This window comes from Pocillopora damicornis, chromosome 14 (genome assembly GCF_964200805.1).
Source record: "Pocillopora damicornis chromosome 14, jaPocDami1.2, whole genome shotgun sequence".
Taxonomy (NCBI): domain Eukaryota; kingdom Metazoa; phylum Cnidaria; class Anthozoa; order Scleractinia; family Pocilloporidae; genus Pocillopora; species Pocillopora damicornis.
Window position 1 is genome coordinate 11,908,189 of NC_142683.1, and position 21,525 is coordinate 11,929,713.

General features: G+C 38.6%; 1 protein-coding gene across 1 annotated transcript in view; it reads right to left on the reverse strand.

The window, feature by feature from the left end:
- The window catches only part of LOC113682744 (uncharacterized), a 45,260-nt gene that overhangs the window by 16,600 nt on the left and 7,135 nt on the right, over window positions 1–21,525 (reverse strand). Inside the window, exons 7-28 of the mRNA XM_089194873.1 lie at window positions 21,149–21,481; window positions 19,871–20,170; window positions 18,284–18,576; window positions 17,620–17,755; window positions 15,642–16,064; window positions 14,562–14,666; window positions 14,019–14,284; window positions 13,730–13,847; window positions 12,860–13,194; window positions 12,402–12,543; window positions 10,933–11,258; window positions 9,897–10,035; window positions 9,347–9,678; window positions 8,929–9,067; window positions 8,509–8,619; window positions 6,979–7,662; window positions 4,674–4,792; window positions 3,553–3,611; window positions 2,832–2,962; window positions 2,035–2,337; window positions 1,436–1,741; window positions 280–573 (exon numbers count right to left, since the gene is read on the reverse strand). Of these exons, the coding sequence (XP_089050999.1) occupies window positions 280–573; window positions 1,436–1,741; window positions 2,035–2,337; window positions 2,832–2,962; window positions 3,553–3,611; window positions 4,674–4,792; window positions 6,979–7,662; window positions 8,509–8,619; window positions 8,929–9,067; window positions 9,347–9,678; window positions 9,897–10,035; window positions 10,933–11,258; window positions 12,402–12,543; window positions 12,860–13,194; window positions 13,730–13,847; window positions 14,019–14,284; window positions 14,562–14,666; window positions 15,642–16,064; window positions 17,620–17,755; window positions 18,284–18,576; window positions 19,871–20,170; window positions 21,149–21,481 (5,394 nt within the window). The remainder of the gene's footprint in view (window positions 1–279; window positions 574–1,435; window positions 1,742–2,034; window positions 2,338–2,831; window positions 2,963–3,552; window positions 3,612–4,673; window positions 4,793–6,978; window positions 7,663–8,508; window positions 8,620–8,928; window positions 9,068–9,346; window positions 9,679–9,896; window positions 10,036–10,932; window positions 11,259–12,401; window positions 12,544–12,859; window positions 13,195–13,729; window positions 13,848–14,018; window positions 14,285–14,561; window positions 14,667–15,641; window positions 16,065–17,619; window positions 17,756–18,283; window positions 18,577–19,870; window positions 20,171–21,148; window positions 21,482–21,525) is intronic.

The following is a 21,525-nucleotide window of genomic DNA, read 5'->3' on the forward strand; positions in this document are numbered from 1 at the left end:
TAAGTTTCTAACTAGACTGTACTGCTGCGTCGGAAGGAGTTATTATAAGATTAGGCGATAACATGCCCCGACCAATACCGTAGTTCCATTTTTGTACATAAAACACACACAGCCTACAATTCCTCTTTTCGCTTCCGTTAGTGTAGGGATTTTTTCTTTTATTTCACCACGGAAATTAGAGTCCAGTTACTATCGGTTCTTATTTCTTATTACAGCGATGACCAGGTTTCTCAAAGCTATTTTAGACAAATTAAAAGTGGTATGAAATTCAAGCCTTACCGCCCCGCTCTGTGATGGCTTCCACTGAGGCAACAGGCCCTCTTCCTTTCACTGTCAAACCTCTGACGTTTATGCGATAGGGAGTGTTCATTTCAAGATTTGTTGCCTCACACCAGTACACATTACAAAACTCCATCCTCTTCCAAACAGGCGGCTCAACCATCTTCCTGTACCAAGCCTTGTAACCGATGATGATGCCGTTTCTTCCTTCTGCGGGAATAGGGTCCCAACGGACAAAGATGCTGCTTAAATTAACAGCTTGCGCGATTACATTGGACGGAGGAAGACTTGGAACTAGCGAGGAAAACACGAGAAGCCAAATATTATTTCTTATTATATCACTGACAACGCCCGTAGGCAATATGAAGCGAATCCTATGGATGGGCCCTTCTTGCCCGCTCGGCTTGCCTGCTTTGATCCCGCACAAGAAAAAAAAATACGTGAAGCGTATAATTGTTAAAAGAAGTGCGTGTAAACTCGTTCACCTGGTTTCTTTAGCTTTTAAAGACAATTCTTTAATTAAGTTAAAACTCCTTGTTATTGAAAACATATGCTATATTTAAATATAGTGGAGAAGACACTTTTTGCCTATTCAGGCGTGTACACAGAACCTCCCCTCCCCCCTCTGACCATGTTGGTAAGACTAAAAGGTCGTCATGTCTCGGTGAAGTTTACAAAGCGCACAAAATTTAAAATCTTTTGGAGGAGAGGGGTGGGGGAGGGGAAGGATTCGATTTTAAGAATATCATCCTTCAATTTTCCTTTTAACTTCCATCCTAAGAAAAACTTAGGCTGGCTCGAGAATAAAATTTTTTTGAAAGATGTTTATTCATCAATTTCATGTGATATCGTGTGACACCTACGGTTTAAGAGGAAACTTCAGTTATTTATATTTCCCGTAAGACTTTCGGCATTAAAAAAATGAAGGTAAATTCATGTCCCGTTATCATAAAAGCCTAACGTGTGAATAAAGGTACACGCATGCGAACGGTGTTAGTTTTTACAAACATAAGCAAGTACAAGACATAAAGTACTCTTTTCACCAAGCTAATAAACTTGATTTACGTGCCGTTTCAATTTCTATCTTATATTGCCCGACTTTTTTCATGCGTGTCATGCATCAAGTCTTATCTTGTTCACGAAAAATTTCACCTACCATCCTCGTCTGTCATGGCATAAACTGGGTCGCTGACTGAGCCTAACTTGCCAGTCCGTGTAAAACCAAGAATACGGATACTGTAGTTGGTAAAAATCTGAAGGTTTCCTAGAACCGTTTGATTCATGAACCCACATTGAACAACACTCTTTATGGAGCTGTTTCCATCGTTTACCACATGGAAGACGACCATGTATCCGATTATGACTCCACCAACCTGGTCAGCGGAAATTTTAGTCCACGTGACTCGAAGACTTGTTGAGTTTAACTTGAGTGCAGTGATGTTGATGGGAGACTGGGCAGAAGCTTTGAAAGAATCAGAAATCAAGTCCATAGAGCAATGATCGGTGACATGTAACCAAGGCAAACATAATGATTTTTGTCAAAATGCTAAAGAAGTATTTACATTATGGTAACGATATATACTAATTCATAAACGATTATGCACTATTGCTTCATTTTATGTTTTAAGAACCCAAATTTAAATGAAATGCGTTGGATAGCACACGAGTTGCTTTCCATTCGTGATTTCCTTTACTCGTCTACTCTACTTCTTTAGTGTGGGTCAATAACGTCGACTGCGCATGGCTTTAACGTACCTAGTGGTGCTGTCCATATAAACAAAGGCTCACTCATTTTTCCGTCACCCTCCAAAGTGAAGCTCCGAGCGGTGATCAAATATTTTGTGTTGGGCACCAGATTCTGTATCACGTAAAAGGTATCGCCGGTTGTTCTCAGAATCACTTTAGTCTCATTACCAAGAGTTGTATCCCGATAAAAAAGTTCATAACCTTGGAATATTCCATGGGAAAGTTCTGTCGGTCCGTTCCACGTGATACTTAAGTCGATTGAACGTTCCTTAATGTAACTTTGAGCGTGAAGACTGACCGCGGTTATAAATACTAGGAAATAAAAAAGGTGTTAAAAGAATTCTCTTTCTTGCCAAAAACTTTCACTTTTAAACTATTTTCAACTAATAAATACTTCGTAGAGGCGCGATGTTCTAACGTGGCCAGGTGGCGTTACATTTTGGTACGGTTGTTATCATAGTGACATTTAGCCATATTTTGGACTTTGGCAACGAAAGTTCACAATAATCAATCGGTAGTGACGACTTGTTACCAATAAAAAAATTATGATAATTCATGCGGGTCAACAAAAATGAAAAACGCTTTTTATCTTTATGGTGCCTTGCGATACAACTAGGAAAAGTTTTTTTAGGGAATGTAAGTTAGGAAAAGAAAAAGCCAAAAGAGAAATGTGGATCTACGACAGGAAGCTTTGTTTGCCTATAGTTTACCATTAGGACTTGATTTGATGTACTCGATCCAGTTTTCTGGCGCACGTCTAAATTTTTATCGGTGAGTTTTTGAATTAATAAAAACCCAAGACTTACTGTCATTGGCCTCAAGCTTGTTAATCTGGTAAGGAGTTGTTGAGAGCCAGTTTATAAAAGGTTCCACTGCACTGTATCCTCTGTCGGTAAAATGTATGGAAAACTCGCAACCTGCTACTCCTGATGCATCCCTGTTAAGATGTAAGTAAGAAACTTCCATCCAGCAAGTATATAACTCAAAATTCCTCAGTTGGTAAAACACAATTCATAGCTAAATAAATTTTGAACAAACTCTAACACACATCCTGACAAATTAGTCTTTTTTTTTCCAGATTTTTATCCAGATGCGCGAAATCATCTTGATTCGGTTTGTTTTGGTTTATTTTCAAAGCGCTTTTTTTGTTTTTTTGTTTTTGTAACGTTTGACTGCTAACATCTTTCCTTAACGATGGACGGACATTTTTATGGTCTCACTAGCAGCTTTTTTGCTAAGGTCCTTCGTGGATTAGAAAGGAAAGGGAACGTGGGAAATAGGAACACTTATCGAATGATTTTGGCAACGAGGAATTTAGATCTCAGTCTGATTTCAATTATATAACTGCAACACCCGTAGAGATTTAACTTGTCTTAAACCAAGATAAAAATGCGGGCATTATGATTGCTGTAGAAATTTATCGTAACCGCAAAGTACATCTCAATCAAAAAGTTAACTCCGTGCTTGATGAGTAAAATTGCATCGATATACTCTCGGTTCAAAACTTGTCTGAATGATTCGACTTACCAGTATTTGTAGACAGTAACACTGCCGTAGCCTGGCTTGTTATTATACAGTGATCTTACCTGAAATCAGTGAATAGGTTTTTTTTCTTCAACTTAATCTGCGCCCCTCTTCGAACAAATAGATAATTATGACTACTCTTTGTAGTCGAACGTCCTAAGAGCCATTATTTCGCATCATATTCTTTCTCCCTTCCCCACCCTCCAAGCGGCAATTAGAACAAAAGCGAAACATTTCTGGGAGAAAAATGTTCCATTCTTCATAAAGAGTATTACAGTACTTTACATTTGACATTGTAACTGATGAATTTTGTTGCTGCCGGTACGAGATTATGTTGCATGGCTAATCCTTTTTCAAGCACTTGATTTGTCAAGTAAGTGCAGGCGTTCTTGAATTTTTGTTTGTAAAAAATGAGTGCTTCCCATTACGAAGAAAAACCGAAAACTCGGAATGAAAAATCAGCCTACCATTGTTGATTTTGGATCAAAATCAGTATCAGGGAAACTGCCCACCTACCCCTTCCCTAACCCAACATTAACCTTAACTTGTTGTCAATTGACTGTTGTTGAGTTAGGGGAGGGGTAGGTGGGTAGATACTGATACTAATCCAGTATTTTTCCACCTTAGCTTAGCCCTTTACACTCCAACATAAGTAAGCATATTCTCCATACTGTTCTCTATACATCTCCTAAGGCGCTGACGAGGAGAATTTGTTTAACAATCAGGAGATTTTTTAGCTGGAGATAATTTCCTTTATTCTTGTGACCTTAATGTTTGATTCAGGGGTGATGTTGTAACTAGAAATTAGATATAATGAAATATTTGCTTATTGTTCATCGTGGTGTAAGATAGGAGATGAAATTTCTTCTTTTGTCTCACGATAGAGTCACTTATATTGTAGATCGCGACGTTTCGACTGCAATACTGCAAGTCTTCATCAGACGACGATGAAGACTAGCAGACATCTTCCTGATGAAGACTAGAAGTATTGCAGTCGAAACGTCGCGATCTACATCATAAGTGACTCTATCGTGAGACAAAAGAAGAAAGCTCATCTCTTAGAAATTAGATGCTAGTCACTCTTAGGGGTTAAATGGTTGTTTATCTTAAGAGTGAATTCTTACGTGATCAGTCAGTCTTTTCGTCCAGTTTCTATACGTCTCTGATTCGTGATCTGATAGGTTTGCTTTCCAAGCAAGACCCGTGAAATGGAGATTGGTGAATAGCAATAAGTTAACATCTCCTGAAAAAGACGATATGATTATTTCAAAACTAGTTATAAGGACAGTTTTTATGTGAGTTACTTTATAACGGGGCTGCAGCGCCCGCAGCAAAGCCCCATACTCATCAGAAATAGTGCTCGTAGTACCTCGTAATATCCTTTGAGATGCTATTGATTTTGAAGACTTTGAGTTGCAATGCGTTGTTAAGTTTTTGGAATTCTGATGACCCAAATTTTGAAGAGAATGTTTTGCACAAAAGCGTGAAATGTTTCCGGCCCTGAAAAAAGCCGTAACAACACACGTGATAAAAATATCGTATTTTTTTACGTGTGTTGATATAGCCAATCAGCTGCTGACACGTCATTTGCCTTTGGCGCCACTCAGTCAGGTTGATTGATGAACGGCAAAGCCTTCACGATTCTCAATACAAGGTAGTTTGTCGGAACTTTCTCTGATTGTGGCGGTTAAAACACTGAAAAATTCGTATTGCTTGCAGACAGTGAGATTAAAACTTTCCTAAAGGGGGAAAAATTTATATACAAAAAGAAAAGCCGAAAGTGAGAATGAAAATCGACAACTGGAAGATTTGCCACTGGCCGATTTCGGTCGTTTACCTGAAAGACTTCTTCTGTCGGTAAGGACAAAGTCAATAAATGAGAATTTTGTGAATTGAAAATTACGACCATTTCATATATTCTCAACCGTTTATTGTTGTTTTTGTAATGATGATTCAACGCATTTTTCCATCTTAAAAGTTAGCGCCAACGCACCCTACGATTGTTATTTGGGGATTGTCGATTCATTTATTTTCATTCATTAATGAAGTCGGCTTTTCATGTCAGTAAAGAACTATTGTGTTAGTATGATAAACAAAATAATACATGGTAGCTTATAGATATGGAATTTCTCTTCTCGTGTTCGACTCGATACTCGTTCGCTGCGCTCACTCGCAAGCTATCGAATTAAACATTCGAAGAGAAATTTCATATCTACGCGCGCCCATGTATTATTCTCTGTTTATGAGTATGAGCCCTTGATGCTGCATGTCTGTGCTCACATGGGTAGCGCGAAATCCTACCGTTTGGTTATACTGCAAAACATGTGTGAGTCTAAATGACTGTAAGTATATGAAAATCATGTATGTGAACTGCGGTACGGTGAAGAAACGAATGTGGAAGCGATCCTCGCAGTTATGAACACTAATTAGGTACTAGTGAAGATAAGGCCTGAAAAAAATTCATGAACCCATGACCTCTGGGATACTGGTGCAGAGGTCATGAATTCAAATCCCATACAGGCCTTAATTTTTTTGAGGCCTTATTTTCACTACTATTTAAGTAGTGTTCATAACTGCGAGGATCGCTTCCATATTCGTGTTTAAGTCTATTGAACTCTTCAGCAAAGTACGCAAGGTGAATACTCGGAGCGAGCCACTCTCTAGTGGAGTGGGTTATCGGTTCTTTTTCACGGTACTTTTTAGAGGTAAGTGCTCAATGGTTGACTATCGTAATTTTGGAATAGATTCCCTTTTTTAGATTCCCTTCCGTCTAGTACATAATAGGGACCTTAAGTAGTCAGGACGGCAACGCCAAGGAAGACTTCGATTAAAAAATGAATTTCTGCCTTTAATTAGAATTTCAAAAATGGCTGCATGTGTTTACCGTCTCTTACGGCGCCACAGCTTAACTTCGGCATAACGTATAAAAGAAGCACTGAGTTCCATATGGAAATTAAAATAATTTACCGTCGCGGTTTCGGTTCGCGGACGACGCAAATTGTGGTGATTTCACGTTGTTGTTTTGCATAGGACGGCTAAGAAATGTACAAAGTTTTAAATCGCACGTGCTGAGCTATTGTTCTTCCGACTAGATCTTTTGTTTTTCCATGTCCTCGTTGCCGTCACCGTCATTGTTTGCCTAAGGTCCCTAATTACAACGCCAAACGCGTTATAATAAGGTGCAAGATTCTCTAGATTCATTTGGATCCCAGAAAAGAGAGGATTGTACATCATGATTTTGAGTTAAGAGGTAAGTAGGCCGAAAAGGATCTCCATGCCTAGCAACGAACTAAAAGTAAGATTTAAAAAAAAACAAAAAAAACAAAAAAAGCAAGAATCATTTGGTGAACGAACCAATTTGATATCAGCTTCTTGGTTAATCACACTTGATAATGAGATAAAAGGAGTATATTACCATAGAAATTTTACCTCTGTAGTAATCATATGCTGTGGCAATATCTGCACTGGTCAAGCTTCTGTACCAAATGATTATTTCATCGAATGCTGCTTCCGGAAGCTGACCTTGAGGATCTCCGATGGACATCCGGGTCACATCGCTAACACTAAAGCTACCATTACTACATCCTTTGAAAACAAAGTCTTCAACTTCTTTCCCATTCTGGAAAATCTTTATATTTCCTAAATCGTCGGGGGATGTGTAACTTAACGTATAGTGTGTCCATATTTCTTTTGGCGTCGGAAAGATTACTTTGCAATTTTCGTTCGGACTAGCAATCTGGAAAGCCACTTGAGGTGAATTAGTATTTGCTTGAAACATTTTGTGACCTGTATGGGTACCTCCGCTGGAATCAAGGAAAACTTGTCCTAAATCGTTGTGTCTATACCAAACCCATAGCATAAGTGTGAAGCCATTTGTGCACTGAGATGTATTAAACAAACACTCGTTTGGTGGGAGACCTTCATTCAGTGTAAAGGTGTTGCTCCCCCGGTAAACCTTCACAGCTTTACCCCTAATTCCTTTAATTGTGGTAGCTTCAGTTGAGGCAAAACCGTAGTCAGATCCCATTTCGTTGTGAATGTTCCTGTGATTATCCATGGTCCAGTAAAAAGCAGCTGATTCGAGCAGTTTGTCGATCGGCAAAGGCGAAAATCCTAAGTAAACATCGAGCATTCACAGCTTGGTAAAAGGTTATGGTTGAGGAGGAAGGGGAGGGGGGGGTGTAACGGCTTCGTATGCAAAGGACTTTCGAAATTGAGTTTAGGCACTTATGAGACTAACATATGACCTGGATCACCATTAGTACTCTTGGTTTTTGGATGATCCATGATTCAGTTTAGATTCTTCGTTGGCTCACCCTCGTAAGAAACAAAATTTCGAGTCTTTCTCTAAGAAGTCTTGTCTTAATTTCGGAACATGTATTGGCAAAAACAGGGAAATGGGTGGTTTAAGCGTAAAAGTAAGACGAGAATGGTGGATTCAAAGAAGTAACGTGACGATGATTTGCTCTATCACAGTCTTAGTGTGTGTCCTTCAGAGCCCCCTTAACTTTTGGACAATTTTAGAAGGCTCTGTTCCTACAACAATCTTTTTTTCTTGAACATTGCTCAAAGTTAAATCTTGATATACTTCCCTCAAACTAATTAAAGGCGCTGTGGAGTTGCTATGACCGCATGGTATGTCGAAATTATCTAAACTTGTTAAGTAATAATTTGGGATTTCATTTCAGCTATCTTTGAGCTGGAGAAAAATGAAAAAAAATTTTGTAGGGAAAACCAATCTTAGAATTGGTTTTTAAAAGAAACCAACCGTTTCGAGTCTTAAATTGAAGAACTTAGAAGAGATAAGGACATCAAAAGAGGTAACAATTGGAGTAATGGATGATGATGATGTGCACTTTCTGTAAATGAGAAACTTGAAAAAACCCGGGTGTCTCAAGTGTCTTAAGAAGTACAACAACTAGCGAATCTGTCTCAAGAATAATAGTGGCGGAAAGTTACTTTGTCTTGTCTTGCACCATTCTTCGCCTCTGAGTGTTGGGTCACAAACACATCGTCCTAAAACCTCATCACAGAATTGCCCTTCTAAACAGGGCGGCTCACAGACAGTATCTAAAGAAGAAAGTAACTTTGCTTAGTTGTAAGGTAAGATTTCATGATCATTATATCTCATTTGAAGATTTAAAATTGAACTTACAACATCGATGTTTTCCATAACTATTTTTCTATCAATGTTTGAAATTACTTTAAAAGTCGAATTGCAGGTGCTGCTTCAATGGAATTTTTCAAGAACCCTTACAGCCACCACTAGCACAACTTCAAAAATCGCACTGGCATTTATCTGTTTAATATTTAGTGACTCAACTCAGAGGTGTATTACATCACAGATTATGACAAATTTATATTATTTATGTTACTTACCATGACATCCATACAGTTCTACCCTCATTGATATATGACTAATCCATTCCAATGGAAGGAAACGGACATAACGGGCCGTGATGGGTGGGCTAAGGTCATGTAATACAACGGTATCTTTGTTTATGTTTCCAATAAATTCCTGAAAGAAAAAATTCCCAAAATGACAATGATAAAAAAAACCACTTATAGGCAAGGACACAGAGCAAACTAGAAGTCGAAAAATGGATGGTGGACTGGTATTTCATCCAGGGCAGTACCAATGCTCCTAGTCGCTTCATGCTATGGAAACTCGAGTAAATTTCACCTAGATTAGCTGGTAGGCTCGAGTGCAGGCGTCATTTTGTTTTGATCATTTGTCACAAACAAACAACCACGCATTCAAAAAAGAATAAAACTTTCATGGGTAAGATATTCAGACCTCGTCATTATTGTCATATGGTCTCTTGAAGGAATGAAGGGTTGATGGATGATGACCATACATCAGTTTGTACTTCGTCACCCATTGTTGGGCATCATGTCTGCCTTGCGTTGCGACGCGCGTAACTATACTGTAAACTCCAAGGTCAACCTGAAGCCACTGATGGACATTGTTTGTGGCAGCTGTCCAAGATCCTAACTTTCCTGCTCTTGGTTGAATATTCAGTCTGCTTTGACTGGCGACTAATTGGCTGCTGTATTCTGACGAAGCACTGATTTGTTTTTCAGAAATTTCAGCACTTTCCATGCCAAGAGCAGAGAGACATTCTTGGACTAAAAGGGATTTGACGTAAATGTAAGATTAGCTCTAGAGCCAAAGTCAACTACGAAACATACCGTATAACTTTGAGAAGACATTTAAAAAGCTGTTTTTGATCAGTTTGTGAAAGGCAGTTTACGCATTTGACCTTTAACGTTACTTTGTAAGTTTAGAAGCAATCAAGATCTGTCTAATGATCAAGAGATTGTATAAAAAAAACTTTTTTAGTTACCATGACATCCATATAGCTCCACTCTCATCGATATGTGAGCAAACCAATGTAGTGGAAGAAAGCGGTAGAAACGTGCTGTAATCGGTGGGTTAAGGTCATGTGAAACAACAGTAATTCTGTCTGTGTTTCCGGCGAATACCTGCACCCAGATAAAGGATAAACGATAAGGGAGTCACTGTGGAGATCTATGTTGGGCTTAGGAAATGAAATTGTTCTTTTGTTCTGCACTAATAGGTAATTCAAAGACTTTTAGATAGGCTCAAATTTATCTGTTTACTTGGCAGTATTTCTTCATTATGAGCTTTGACCAATGAAACCTCAGATGAACTGTTACATGTAAGATAGTGGCAGTTTGCTTGGAGTTTACATTTCATTACCGACCTCATTCTATAATCGTATTTTAACAATCGTCTTATTGAGAGGGGTTGAAAGATTGCGAAACTTTAAAGACAGAGTGATTTCAGTGGGTTCTCATACAAAGCGATGTATGAATCCTTGTCATACATCGCTTTGCTCTGATTATCTGATGCAATTATTACATTGTCGCAATTGAGGTACTGACAACCAGCATAATTTTTATCGCATTATAACAACTCCTGGGTAGTTACTCTACGGCTCATTTAAATAAAGAAAGCAAGGAGGTCAGCTCATGTTCCGATATGTTGAAGAGCACTGGAATGCCGTGTAGGAGGTCGACAATTCAAGCGCCAGACCGTAACAACACTCAGGGTCTTAAAATAACTGGGAAGAATGCGCTACTTTTGCTACGACATCTGCAAATTGTGAGACATTCTCTTCTTCTCGGATAAGGATGATGAACCGTAAGCCCAGTCTCCTGCACTTTCTCTGTTCTGGTTGGCAGGGGACGTTAAGGATCACTTCTCGCAAAATGTAGAATAGGTAACTCCTTGTGCTATGGCCTGGCATTGTAATTGTCTATACATCCTAAAGATCCTCCATAAGTATTCCCTACATACGAAGAGGCAATAAAAATAAAGGAAGAAGAAGAAGAAGAAGAAGGAGAAATGTCCTTCACCTTATCGTTTCTTTTCCTTGATTCACGGTAATAGAGAAAGTTTAATCCGTTTTTGCTGTACTTTAGATTATATTTTGTCACCCACTGATTGACATCTCTGCGTCCTTGTGTTGCTACGCGAGTAACTTTTGTGAAATGACTTAAGAGATCGACCTGCAGCCATTGGTTTTTGTCATTTGTGCGAGCCGACCAACCTCCAAATTTGCCAGGAACGTTGTAGTTCAGTCTGGCCTGAACGGCTGCATAATTCCCGCCATATTCAGACGAACCTCTAATCTGCATGTCGGAAATTGCACCACTTTCCATACCAAGAGCTAACTTGCACTCTGTATTTCGAAAGGAATGACTTAAAGATAACTTCTGCTCCTTTTTAGTAAGTTATTGACACTAACTGCGCTCTGCATCCCTTACCCCGAATCCTCATCCTACATCCTACATCCCGCTTGCTTCATTTTAAAACCTGATTCCCGCATTCCAAACATAAAATGTCACAAACTGAATCGCGTACCCCATTGCCCATCCTGAATCCCACACCCAACAGTCCAAATCTTCCCACAATCAGTAACACTATTCCTTATATTTTGATATAACAAGTTGGATATACCTTAAAAGAAAAAACAAACAGAAATATGTAAGGCAATTTCGAAAGTAACTGGTCAACAGAAACCCGATTTGAGCTCCAATAGAACAGTGTGCGCCCTATGTCTGTCACTGAACATTGTAACAAGTCAGTTTGCATATCAAGCGTGTGTAATTAGACAATACATTCCGTTTGGATGAATTGTGTATAAACAACTGGGTTTAAACTCTCATGGAAAAGTCATCCCTGATGGCTTTTTTCAATATAAATTTTGAACTCTTTATATAGCATTTCTAACGTTCTGTTAGTTCACTCATCTCCAGTTATCAGCTCATATACCGTATCACCTCATATAGAAGCGATTCACCCAAGTTTTGCTAAGGTGAGTTTACTTTTGGCTGGAAGCAAACACTTCTCCCGTGCATTAGAAATGAGATAAAACAAACATTAGGCAATGTTATTTCCTACAGTCACTTAAATTTGAAAAACAAAAAATTAAGAGTTAAAACAAATTTCGTAAGTTCCCACAGCATTGGCGAAAAGTGTAAAAGTATATAAAACAATTTCATTCGCGCTTGTTGGATAGGAGATTGGGTGTAGTCACCTAAGCGGCACGCGTCTCGTCAGCTTTTCACCATCTCATATCAAACGCGCAGTCATGGAATAATTGCTTAATTCATATTACGTTTAATCATTGGGTTTCTCGTTTATAGAACTTTGTAACGTCTTTATTCCATCTTATTTTGTATGTTATCATACTTTAGCTTAGTTTTTGGACTCCCGCTTACGGTAATCTGAATTTGTTCATCATTCTTATGTTTCTAGACCGAATTGATCTCCATTGGATCCTCCTCCTCCTCTATAACAACAACGACATCTTTCTAATTACCTTTTTGACATCCGTACAGTTCCACTCTCATAGCTATCCCACCAGACCATGTTAATATAAGGAACCGAACGTAACGCGACACAATTGGTGGAGTTAGGTCATGTGAAACAGTAGTGTCAGAGTCCGTGTTGCCAGAAAATTCCTTTATTAAAAGAAGGATGTCATCTTGTAAATAAACTATATATTGAATTTTTGTAATTCCAAATGGAACTGGTGAACATCGGCATATAAAATTTGAAAAAACAATCATCTCAATTAGTCATCTCTAAGCAATCTAGATCTGAGGCTGTAAGGGTTAGTAAAGGCTTTTTTCCCTTCCCCTCCCCCCTTCCTCTCACTCATTGACTAGCTATTTGGTAATGATGGTGGTAGGAGGAGGGGGGGTGGTGTGGTTAGTAGATGGGCATCTCTTTTGCAGGCATGTTAGATTCACTCTCTGAAAAATTGACATGTCTTACCTTATCTGTAAATTTACCCTTCTCCTTGTAATTTTTGAATTCTACTCCGTTGTAACTGTGTTGTAATTTGTATTTCGTCGCCCACTCGGGTAAGCCATTCCTTCCCTGAGTTGCCACACGAGTTACCATGGTGTAGTAAGAACCTCCCAGGTCAATTTGTAGCCACTGGTTTTCATCTGTAACAGAAGCTGACCAAGCACCTGATTGGCTATCTGTGTTTTGGGAGTTAAGTCTGCCTCGATAAGCATACGCAGAGGAGGCAGCGGAGGAGGCGGTGATTTGCTGGTCAGATATTGCACCACCCTCGATGCCAAGAGCAGATCGACATCCTGAAACTGCATGATAACAGATAAAAAAAAAGCACATAATTGACGAAAGGAAGGGGGTAAGGGCCATGATTTCACTCGTCATTAGATATCAGCACCAGTCAATTTCAGTTTTTAATCACATCTTCACTAGAATCAAGACCATGTGACCTAAAAGCATTATTCGCAACATTTATTCAAGTTAAGTTTCGACATGGGTGCCGTTTTTTACCTCAGAGAATTATTTCAGGTTTAGTGGACTCAAATGTTAATCGCGTTTACCCCAGCTTCTACAATCTTTGAGAAATCATTATCTATTCATGAACTGGAATATAGCCCGCGCTTCCAGTTCCAGGACATATATATGCTTTTTTTCACTGAAATCTTCCCTCGTCATCACGCTATTTCCCATAATCAATCGTTAATTGGGTTCTGCAACCAGCACAGGAGGCTTGTGTGCTTACTGTATATTTTGAGCACTATATCATTCTGTGTGAATGGTCAGTGTTATAATTCCTTTTGGAATTAAGGGGAAAGGATCAGAATAAACTTGTTATAAAGATACCGTTCTCCAGAGGTCGAGCCTCTTCCGGCGTATAGGAACAACTATCATTCACACTTAGCACTGGATCGCTGACTGCAATATCTCCAAGGTAACCACCAACAATTCCTTCAATTACAATCTGAAGAGAACAGATAAAAGGTTATAATAGGTGGAAAAATCAGCGAATGAAGTCAACTAAACTAACAACGGTAACAACCACAACGATATCGTGGCACCCTTAAGAACGAAAACGTTCGTCACCGAACTCGCTAAAACCTTTTAAAAGTGTTAAATCACGGCTGATTTGTACCTGATACAAGTATCTCTGAAGAATGGGAATCTGTCCTCTCTTCCATGCGTTGCCATGAGAACCAGTAAGTCTCCAAATGAGTACTTCGGCCTCTCTTTCGTGACTTTTCAGGTACAAGTTTAGCCTTCCCATAGTACTTCCATCCATGTGGTACCAAAAGGTAAAGCAATTTCTTGTAGGTATTGTTGGGCGTGTGACAAGGCGACCCACGTCGCCTTTCTGTCGCGGGAACGAAGATTCGACGAACATAAATTTTTCGGCCGTCTCTGCAAGTATAGATATCAGTTGTTACAATTTTGAGCATTTTCCTTTAAAATAGAGGAGTTAAGGCTTAAATAAGTAAGAAAAGGAGAGTACATAGCCATTTTGGTTAATTCAAGAATTTTAGCTAAAATTGGTCTATAGAGAAGACTCATTAGGAGGGAACATATAGTATTCAGGGATAAACATCGTACTTTGCATACTATTGCGCCGAACAAAGGTTATTTAATGATTACTTAAACGAAGACCTGGGTTATGTAAGGGTCCGTTCTACATATGTACCTCCGTGGCAAGGTCCAGTGTTTTCACTGGGTGTACAGTCTGTTTGTAACTGCTGCCAGTTGAAGTCCAACGCTGGTTGTTCATACCACAAGATAGTGTTTAGGTCTGAGATAAGAAAGGAGAATAATATTGTAAATTGTTTGGATCAAGAACAAAAGCTGATCGTGTAGTCTGAGTGAGAGCATTCCTTAAAGGAAAGTTACTGGTGGCATTTACTTACTTTTACGACAACCAGAGCGAGGTCATCATCAGAATCGGATCTAATACCCTATTCACACCTGCAAAACATGTTTTGCAAACTGGTTTTTACTGAATGAAAATCATAGACAGAGACCTGAAAAACTTAATTTTCCGTATGATTCAAGTACTTGCCAACTTGGATTTCCAATGTGCTAAATTTAAGTGACAAAATATTAGGTTAGGTAGTTTCTACGAAAAAAAACTGTGTTTAACAAAACAACTATAAAACATGTTTAAGCTTTGGTGTGAATTGGGTATAAGTTTTGTTCCCAACAGATTTTGACTTACACTACTTGGGTCTTACAGCCAATGTTATCGCGGAAAATTGATTAACGAGTTTTCACGAGCCATTCTTGTAACACTCCAGAAACAAATTTATATCTGATGACGACTTCCACTCAGGTTCTCGAAACATCGGTCACTTCTGACGACAACCGTCCTTGTACAGGACCATTCTTACTCGGGCGATGGGAACTCCAGCCAATAAAGAGATTTGAGAGTCGATGATGTTCAACAGTGCGATTTTTGACATTAATTGGTTCTTGTTTCTTTTCATTCAGTCAAGCGTTGAAGTTTCTGCCACCCCCTCCGATGTAGGAGGCTTGGCAGTTGGAAGCCGAACTGAGCTTGTAAACCACTCCTTGTCTGTAACCTGGTTCTTCCGGTTCTTTGACGTTTGAAAATGCCTTCGTGTTATACCAGACTCACACATTCTTCGATAGTTCTAATACTAAAGAATCCCTATGCTCTTTCACAATTCGAAAGGGCCACTCTTATTTTGGTCAGAAAATGATGTTGACGAGGTAAAAAAAGAAAATTAGGAATGTAAAACTAACACACCTGATAGATTGACACTTTCTTTGACTGCTCCGTTTGTTAAATATGAATACCGTATGATTAAATCAGAGAGCTGAAGAAAAGGTTGTGAGCTCACAACTGTAGTGTGAGGAGCTTTGCCGATAGCGACATTATTATAGGGATTGCCTCCACCTCCAATCACTTCAAACTTCATTTTCTTTTGAAGGAGTCGTCCATTTTCGTAATACCTTAGTCCCCAGGCTTCGCTCCAAGTGATCATGACGTGGACCCAACGGAAGGGGATAACAGGGTTGCGTTGAAGTTCCATGGACCATATTTTTTGTGTAGTTGCGAACCGAATGTGATAGGATGAGTTTCCTGTTGCGGAAATATATTTATGATATACAGCGAAGCCCTCTCCGCGAGTACTTTCACCGAAAGATGCTATGATGTAGCTTGTGACATCTGTAAAGAAACAAAATGGCTTAGGAATTCGTGGCATACAAATTTACTATATTTTATTGTTAATATTAGAATTACTAGTATAATAAGGGTAAGTAAAAATTCTGTTTTCAAATTTTGTTATTCTTTTCCCTCAAAATGAATTGCACTGTTCAACCATTCTTTGAAATGTAATGCATTTTTTTAAACGTAGTTGTCATTGTTTTCCCCACAAAAGCACTTAGGCTTATCAAGGGCGATGAAAATATTGCAAATTTTTAACTCAATTTACAGAGGCTCACGGATTCGCGAACACACGCAAACAACACACACAAGTTTCAGCAACAACGAGTTAAACTTCGATAAACTTACATAGCTTGGGATGTAATTTTAAAAAATCCAAAAATGGCCACCAATTTTTATCTCGTGTAAAGTACTTAAAGGGCCGTGTACAGGTTCTCGTTTTAATATTGAGGCTTAAAGACACTGAGTAAAATCTTGAGAACCTTTCCACACAATTAACATTTCGTCACACTTTGTAATTGTAGTAACGTTTTTGCACAGGAAAGGAATTTGAAAAATTTACATTTATTTCACCCGGAGCTTCCTAGTTCTTAATTCATTATCGAAATAAAAAAGTAAATAAGGAATAACACAAGTATGGATATGAACAGATAAATAAATAAATCTATAAATAAATATGCAGACAAGCAGGTGGATAGATAATTATATGGTAAGCCACATTATTCTCATATTTTGATTGGTTCTTACTTATTGAACTATTATTTGCCGAAGATGAAGTGAATTGGACGAATTCGAGGGGATTATTCAACATTGTTCTCTGAGCCTTTGGTGAACAGTTGTTTTAATATAAAGGCTCAGGTGCTTTCTTTTGTAAATTCATTTTGTCGTTGAAACCGCTCTGTTACGACTCTCTTGGTTACTTGTATCGAGATGAGCAGCCAGTCTCCAGAGTTTTATCTAATTCAAACGACGAAAACGTCATATATTTCTTTGGAAAAGTGTTACACCAAACTTATTAGCATCTTTTGAGCTTTTGGTATTGAATTTACTTCTTTCGCATTTATCACTTCCTTAGTAACAATGACTAAACGCGAGGCAGAAAAACTGTGAATTACCTATTTGAATGAGTCACTGATACTTCCATGTCAGTGATTCAATTAAATGCGTAATTCACAGTTTTAAATGATTGCTTACACCTGACGGTCTCAATGGATACACTGTAAATCACTAAACCAAAAATTTAGCTAATAGGAGTAAATATTGACGAATTTTGACCGTTAGTCGTGGAGAAGTTAACCGTAAAAACTTTAACTATTTACAATGTGTTATTTTGAGAGTGTCAAAATCTTACACCGATTCATATACATCTTATCTTGATACATACATAGTAATACTGTTACTGAATTAGTATTGTACATATGATATACTTTGTTTTCTTTCTTTTTTTAACCCAGAATTGACTCATGGAGGACCCAAATTTACAGTTAGTCGTAACATGACCAGAATTTTAACCATTAGCTGTAAAAGCCATCACCCCATTGAGAGCCTTAATTACCTTTTGGAATCAATAACTTTACGTTTAGACAACAGAAAGATCCACAGTCCTGTGGCATAATTCTAAGAAACTGAGTCTCAAGGTGAGGAAGAAAATGATGATAAACCCACGTTGTATCCCAGTTTCCATAGAATATCTGAAGGAAAAATAACAAAATAATATGGCAAAAATTTAATTGGCGCTGAATATACAGTACAGATTTGTTTCTAACCTATACGAAAGTGTTAATTTTCGTGAATAAACAGGTGGTTCGCAAGGCATGTCTAAGAGTAGCAAGTATAAGTAGGGCTAGAATTAAGAGTGTTTCCCAATGGGTACAGTACTGCAAGGAAGGGCCCTTTCATCACAAGGGTTGGCTGAGAAGTTGTATAAGTCTATCACTACTGATAACATGAAAATATGACTGCATTGATCCATCAAATTAAATGTTTCAGTGGAGCTTTGTGTGACAATCTGAGAAATGGCTTTGTGGGAGACTTCCATACTTCTCTTTTGCCCTTCTTTTCCCTTGTGCTCATTGAACTTACTGAATCACACTTACCTTTCTTTGTCTCATAGTTAAAGAGCTTGTAAACTTGTAAGATTCTTGTAAACGAATGTTCCGTACTCTCTTTAATTCTTATGCAAAAATTATTCCACCTCTTCGCCAGTAGATACCACTTACCCGTCTCACTCCTCCCTCGGTGTAATTCAACCATGTTGCAGCATCGTGGCTGTACTCTACGTAAAAAGATGACACTGGATTCCCTTGCTGAGGTCCTCGTGTCGCCATCCTGACGAGCATTTGTTTGCTCCCAATATTGATTTCAAGCCATGTTGAAGGACCTTGTCCACACCAAGCCGCATAGCATAGCTCGTTACTGGCGACCATACCCAGACTTGGTATGCTGTAACAAAGCCAAGACTTTGCTGTGAAGCTACTATCAGGGATAGCTGATGAATTATCGGTACCGAGATCTGAGAGAAATGAATGAATCAGGGAAATTTGTTTATTTAAGAAATTTCATCTCAGTTACTGAAGTTGACCCTTTCAAGTCTATTCCCGATAACAGTTGTTAATATTAGAAGACGTGTTAGTCAAGTACCACAAGGAATTTAAGAGATCAATAGACCTACCTACGTAATTGCCTCCTTCTTTTTTGTAAAGTCGAACACGCATACATATACTGTTTTCCCACGATTCAGGATATAGTCGAATGTATCTGGCAGATGTTACATTAACTGAAGCAGGATTTTGCACATCAAACTTCTGATGAAACAAGAACGTGAGTCTCTTATATGTCTTCTTATTATACACCAACTAATTTTCTCCCTCAGCGAACTTTCTTTGTGGTGGAAGTATTTACTATGTGTGCAGCTAGGGAGACGTTATGCCTCACAGGGCCGTAGCTAGCATGAGGCAAGACGAGGCAATTGCCTCATCTTGATTTTGGCCTAAGATTGTGTTTTCTGAAGAAAAATGCCACGGGAAATACTTAAAAGAGCATTTCTGAGCCTTAAGATTTCAAAATTTTCTCGGGAGGCGTGCCCACAGACCCCTTAGCGGCCTGCACCTTCGGCGCTCGAAACTTGTCTCGTCTTTTTCTGAAGTCTGGCTACGGACCTGCCTTTGACGAAGAAAACACGTGCTTTGAATGTTCAAGCACTCTAAACAAAGTAAGATCGAAAATCGTATTGGACAAAATGAGGTTCAAGAGAAGGTCCTGAGAACGGAATAGTGAAAAAGTAAGAAAGCGCTACCCAGGGAAAGAGCAGAAAAGTGGAACAAACCAACGGCGAAATTAGCGGCCAAAACCGACCCATCGGCGATCTCAAACAACTCAAAACGCGGTTATGAATTTACTCATAATATATCTAGAGAATTTTTATCCTTCTTCTTGTTTTGTAATGAAGTAATATCATTTATTTACGGACTCTTTCTCCATAATCACCGATGCAGGTGTCCTTACCGTCACGAAACAGGAAACGTCTTTCGACTACAAAATATGCTTGTTGGAGTAATTGGAGTCCCTTTATTAAGTAAAGAGTGACTAGCAAAGGAGTAACTTACCAAAAATACGATAAAAACACCTTACGCTATTTATTTACTATATCTCGCAGGTCCCCTGATCCAATATTAACCCTAACTCGTTATCAGTTGGTTTAGGGGAGAGGGCGCATAGACACTCAAATAGTGACGTGAATCGGATAAATGTTTCACATGGAGAATGAGAAAAAAATTATTGGCAAAATTTCGGCTCTGAAGGTCCACAGTAACTATTAATAACTCTCACCTTATTATCATCGTATTTATGAAAAGTGCCTCCAGTATTGACACGGTACTCGATCCTATATTTCTTAACATATTTGGTATCGTTGTTGCGTTTTATCAGCTCAATTTTTCTAACACTTTGTTTCGTCCCCAGGTCAATTTGTAGATATTGCTCCTTTGAATTGACTTTGGCACACCACGGGTTAGGGCTCGATGGACGAGCCCGAAATGGGGCGTAAGTAAGGTCTTCGTAGGAGTTGGTTGCCGTAAATTCTGGACTGGTGAGCTCCTCAGCGTTAACTGAGGTTTAAAAAAATGAATAAACAACATAAAAAAAATAAATAAAGGGAGAGAAAGAAAGAGAGAGAGGGGAATTGATTGTATGGAGGTTTTGACTCAACCATTTAAAAATTAGACACAAAAGAGCACGCTGTATATTAAATATTTTACCCTTAGGCTAGATTATTAAATAAATTCTCCGTATCAGTAACAGAAAAATTTTATGGATGGCAGTATGGAGATTACTGATGTCAAGGTGTTAAGGGTAAAACAAGTTGTTTCTTGGGTCACCCTTCTAGTCGCTATGGTAACAAGAGGATTTTGAGCTTTTCTTTTGAACGAATCTTAAATCAAAAATTAAAGAAGCATTTGTAAAGTTATATGATTACTTTAAAGCAAGTTGATATACTCTTGTTTAAAGGGTATCCATCTCTTTTGTATCACTAGGCATGGTATCAGCTTTGAGAAGCGCCGAAAAACAAAATTGTACGCTGATGTAACAAACATGATGTTATTAGCTCGACGTTAAGTATACTTACACACGAATGTTATAATTACTAACTAGATGCAAACATTATCCTCAGCTATATTTTTAAATTTTTACGGGGAACGAATATATGAGCACCCTGATCCTATACTCTGTTCTCCATTCCTCTTTCTCAGTCCTCTGGACCTTACTCCCTGTTCCTTCCCCTTCTCTTTTAACATTCTGGTATTTTGCGTTCTTCTAGGGTGACAGTTCAAATTAGAAAATTCCCAAATTCTTTGCGTTCAAGCAAAGAATATTATGAGGAAATAAATTGGTTTTATCAACTGAGTTCATGTTGTAAATTGATCACCGTAAAGAGATTCTAAAGCTGGCGTTCCAAGCGTCAGCCCTTTGTCAGAGTGAATCGAAGAAGAAAGGAAGAAGCCACATTTGTTAAATAACACCGTTTCATAGAGAAAAAGTCTTCATTTGGGACTGTTTAGAAATAGGTAAGATCAGACATAACTTACAACTGTAGGAAAACACCTCTATGTCGTCTGGGATAAACCTGTAGGTTCCTGCAAAAAACCGTCTAGCGCTGATTGTACCGGCTTGATGAGAGATACTGGGAAGCTCATACACATGCCCAAGATCACTGAACGATACCGCTGACTGGTCTGAATTGTTGCCAATGAAAAGGTCATTCTCTCCAAATACTGGTCCTGCCTGTGGATCCTGTAGTAGAGCTTTGTCAGCCTTATCAGGTTTAACATCAAGCTTGAGAGGTTGTGAGCCTGTAGGATTGACAAGACTGAACAAAAAGGCACGTCTACTCCAAAGGTACTGCGAAGATCCTACGGTCCCTTTGAATTGAATCAATAGAGAATGAAGCTTAGAGATTAATTTC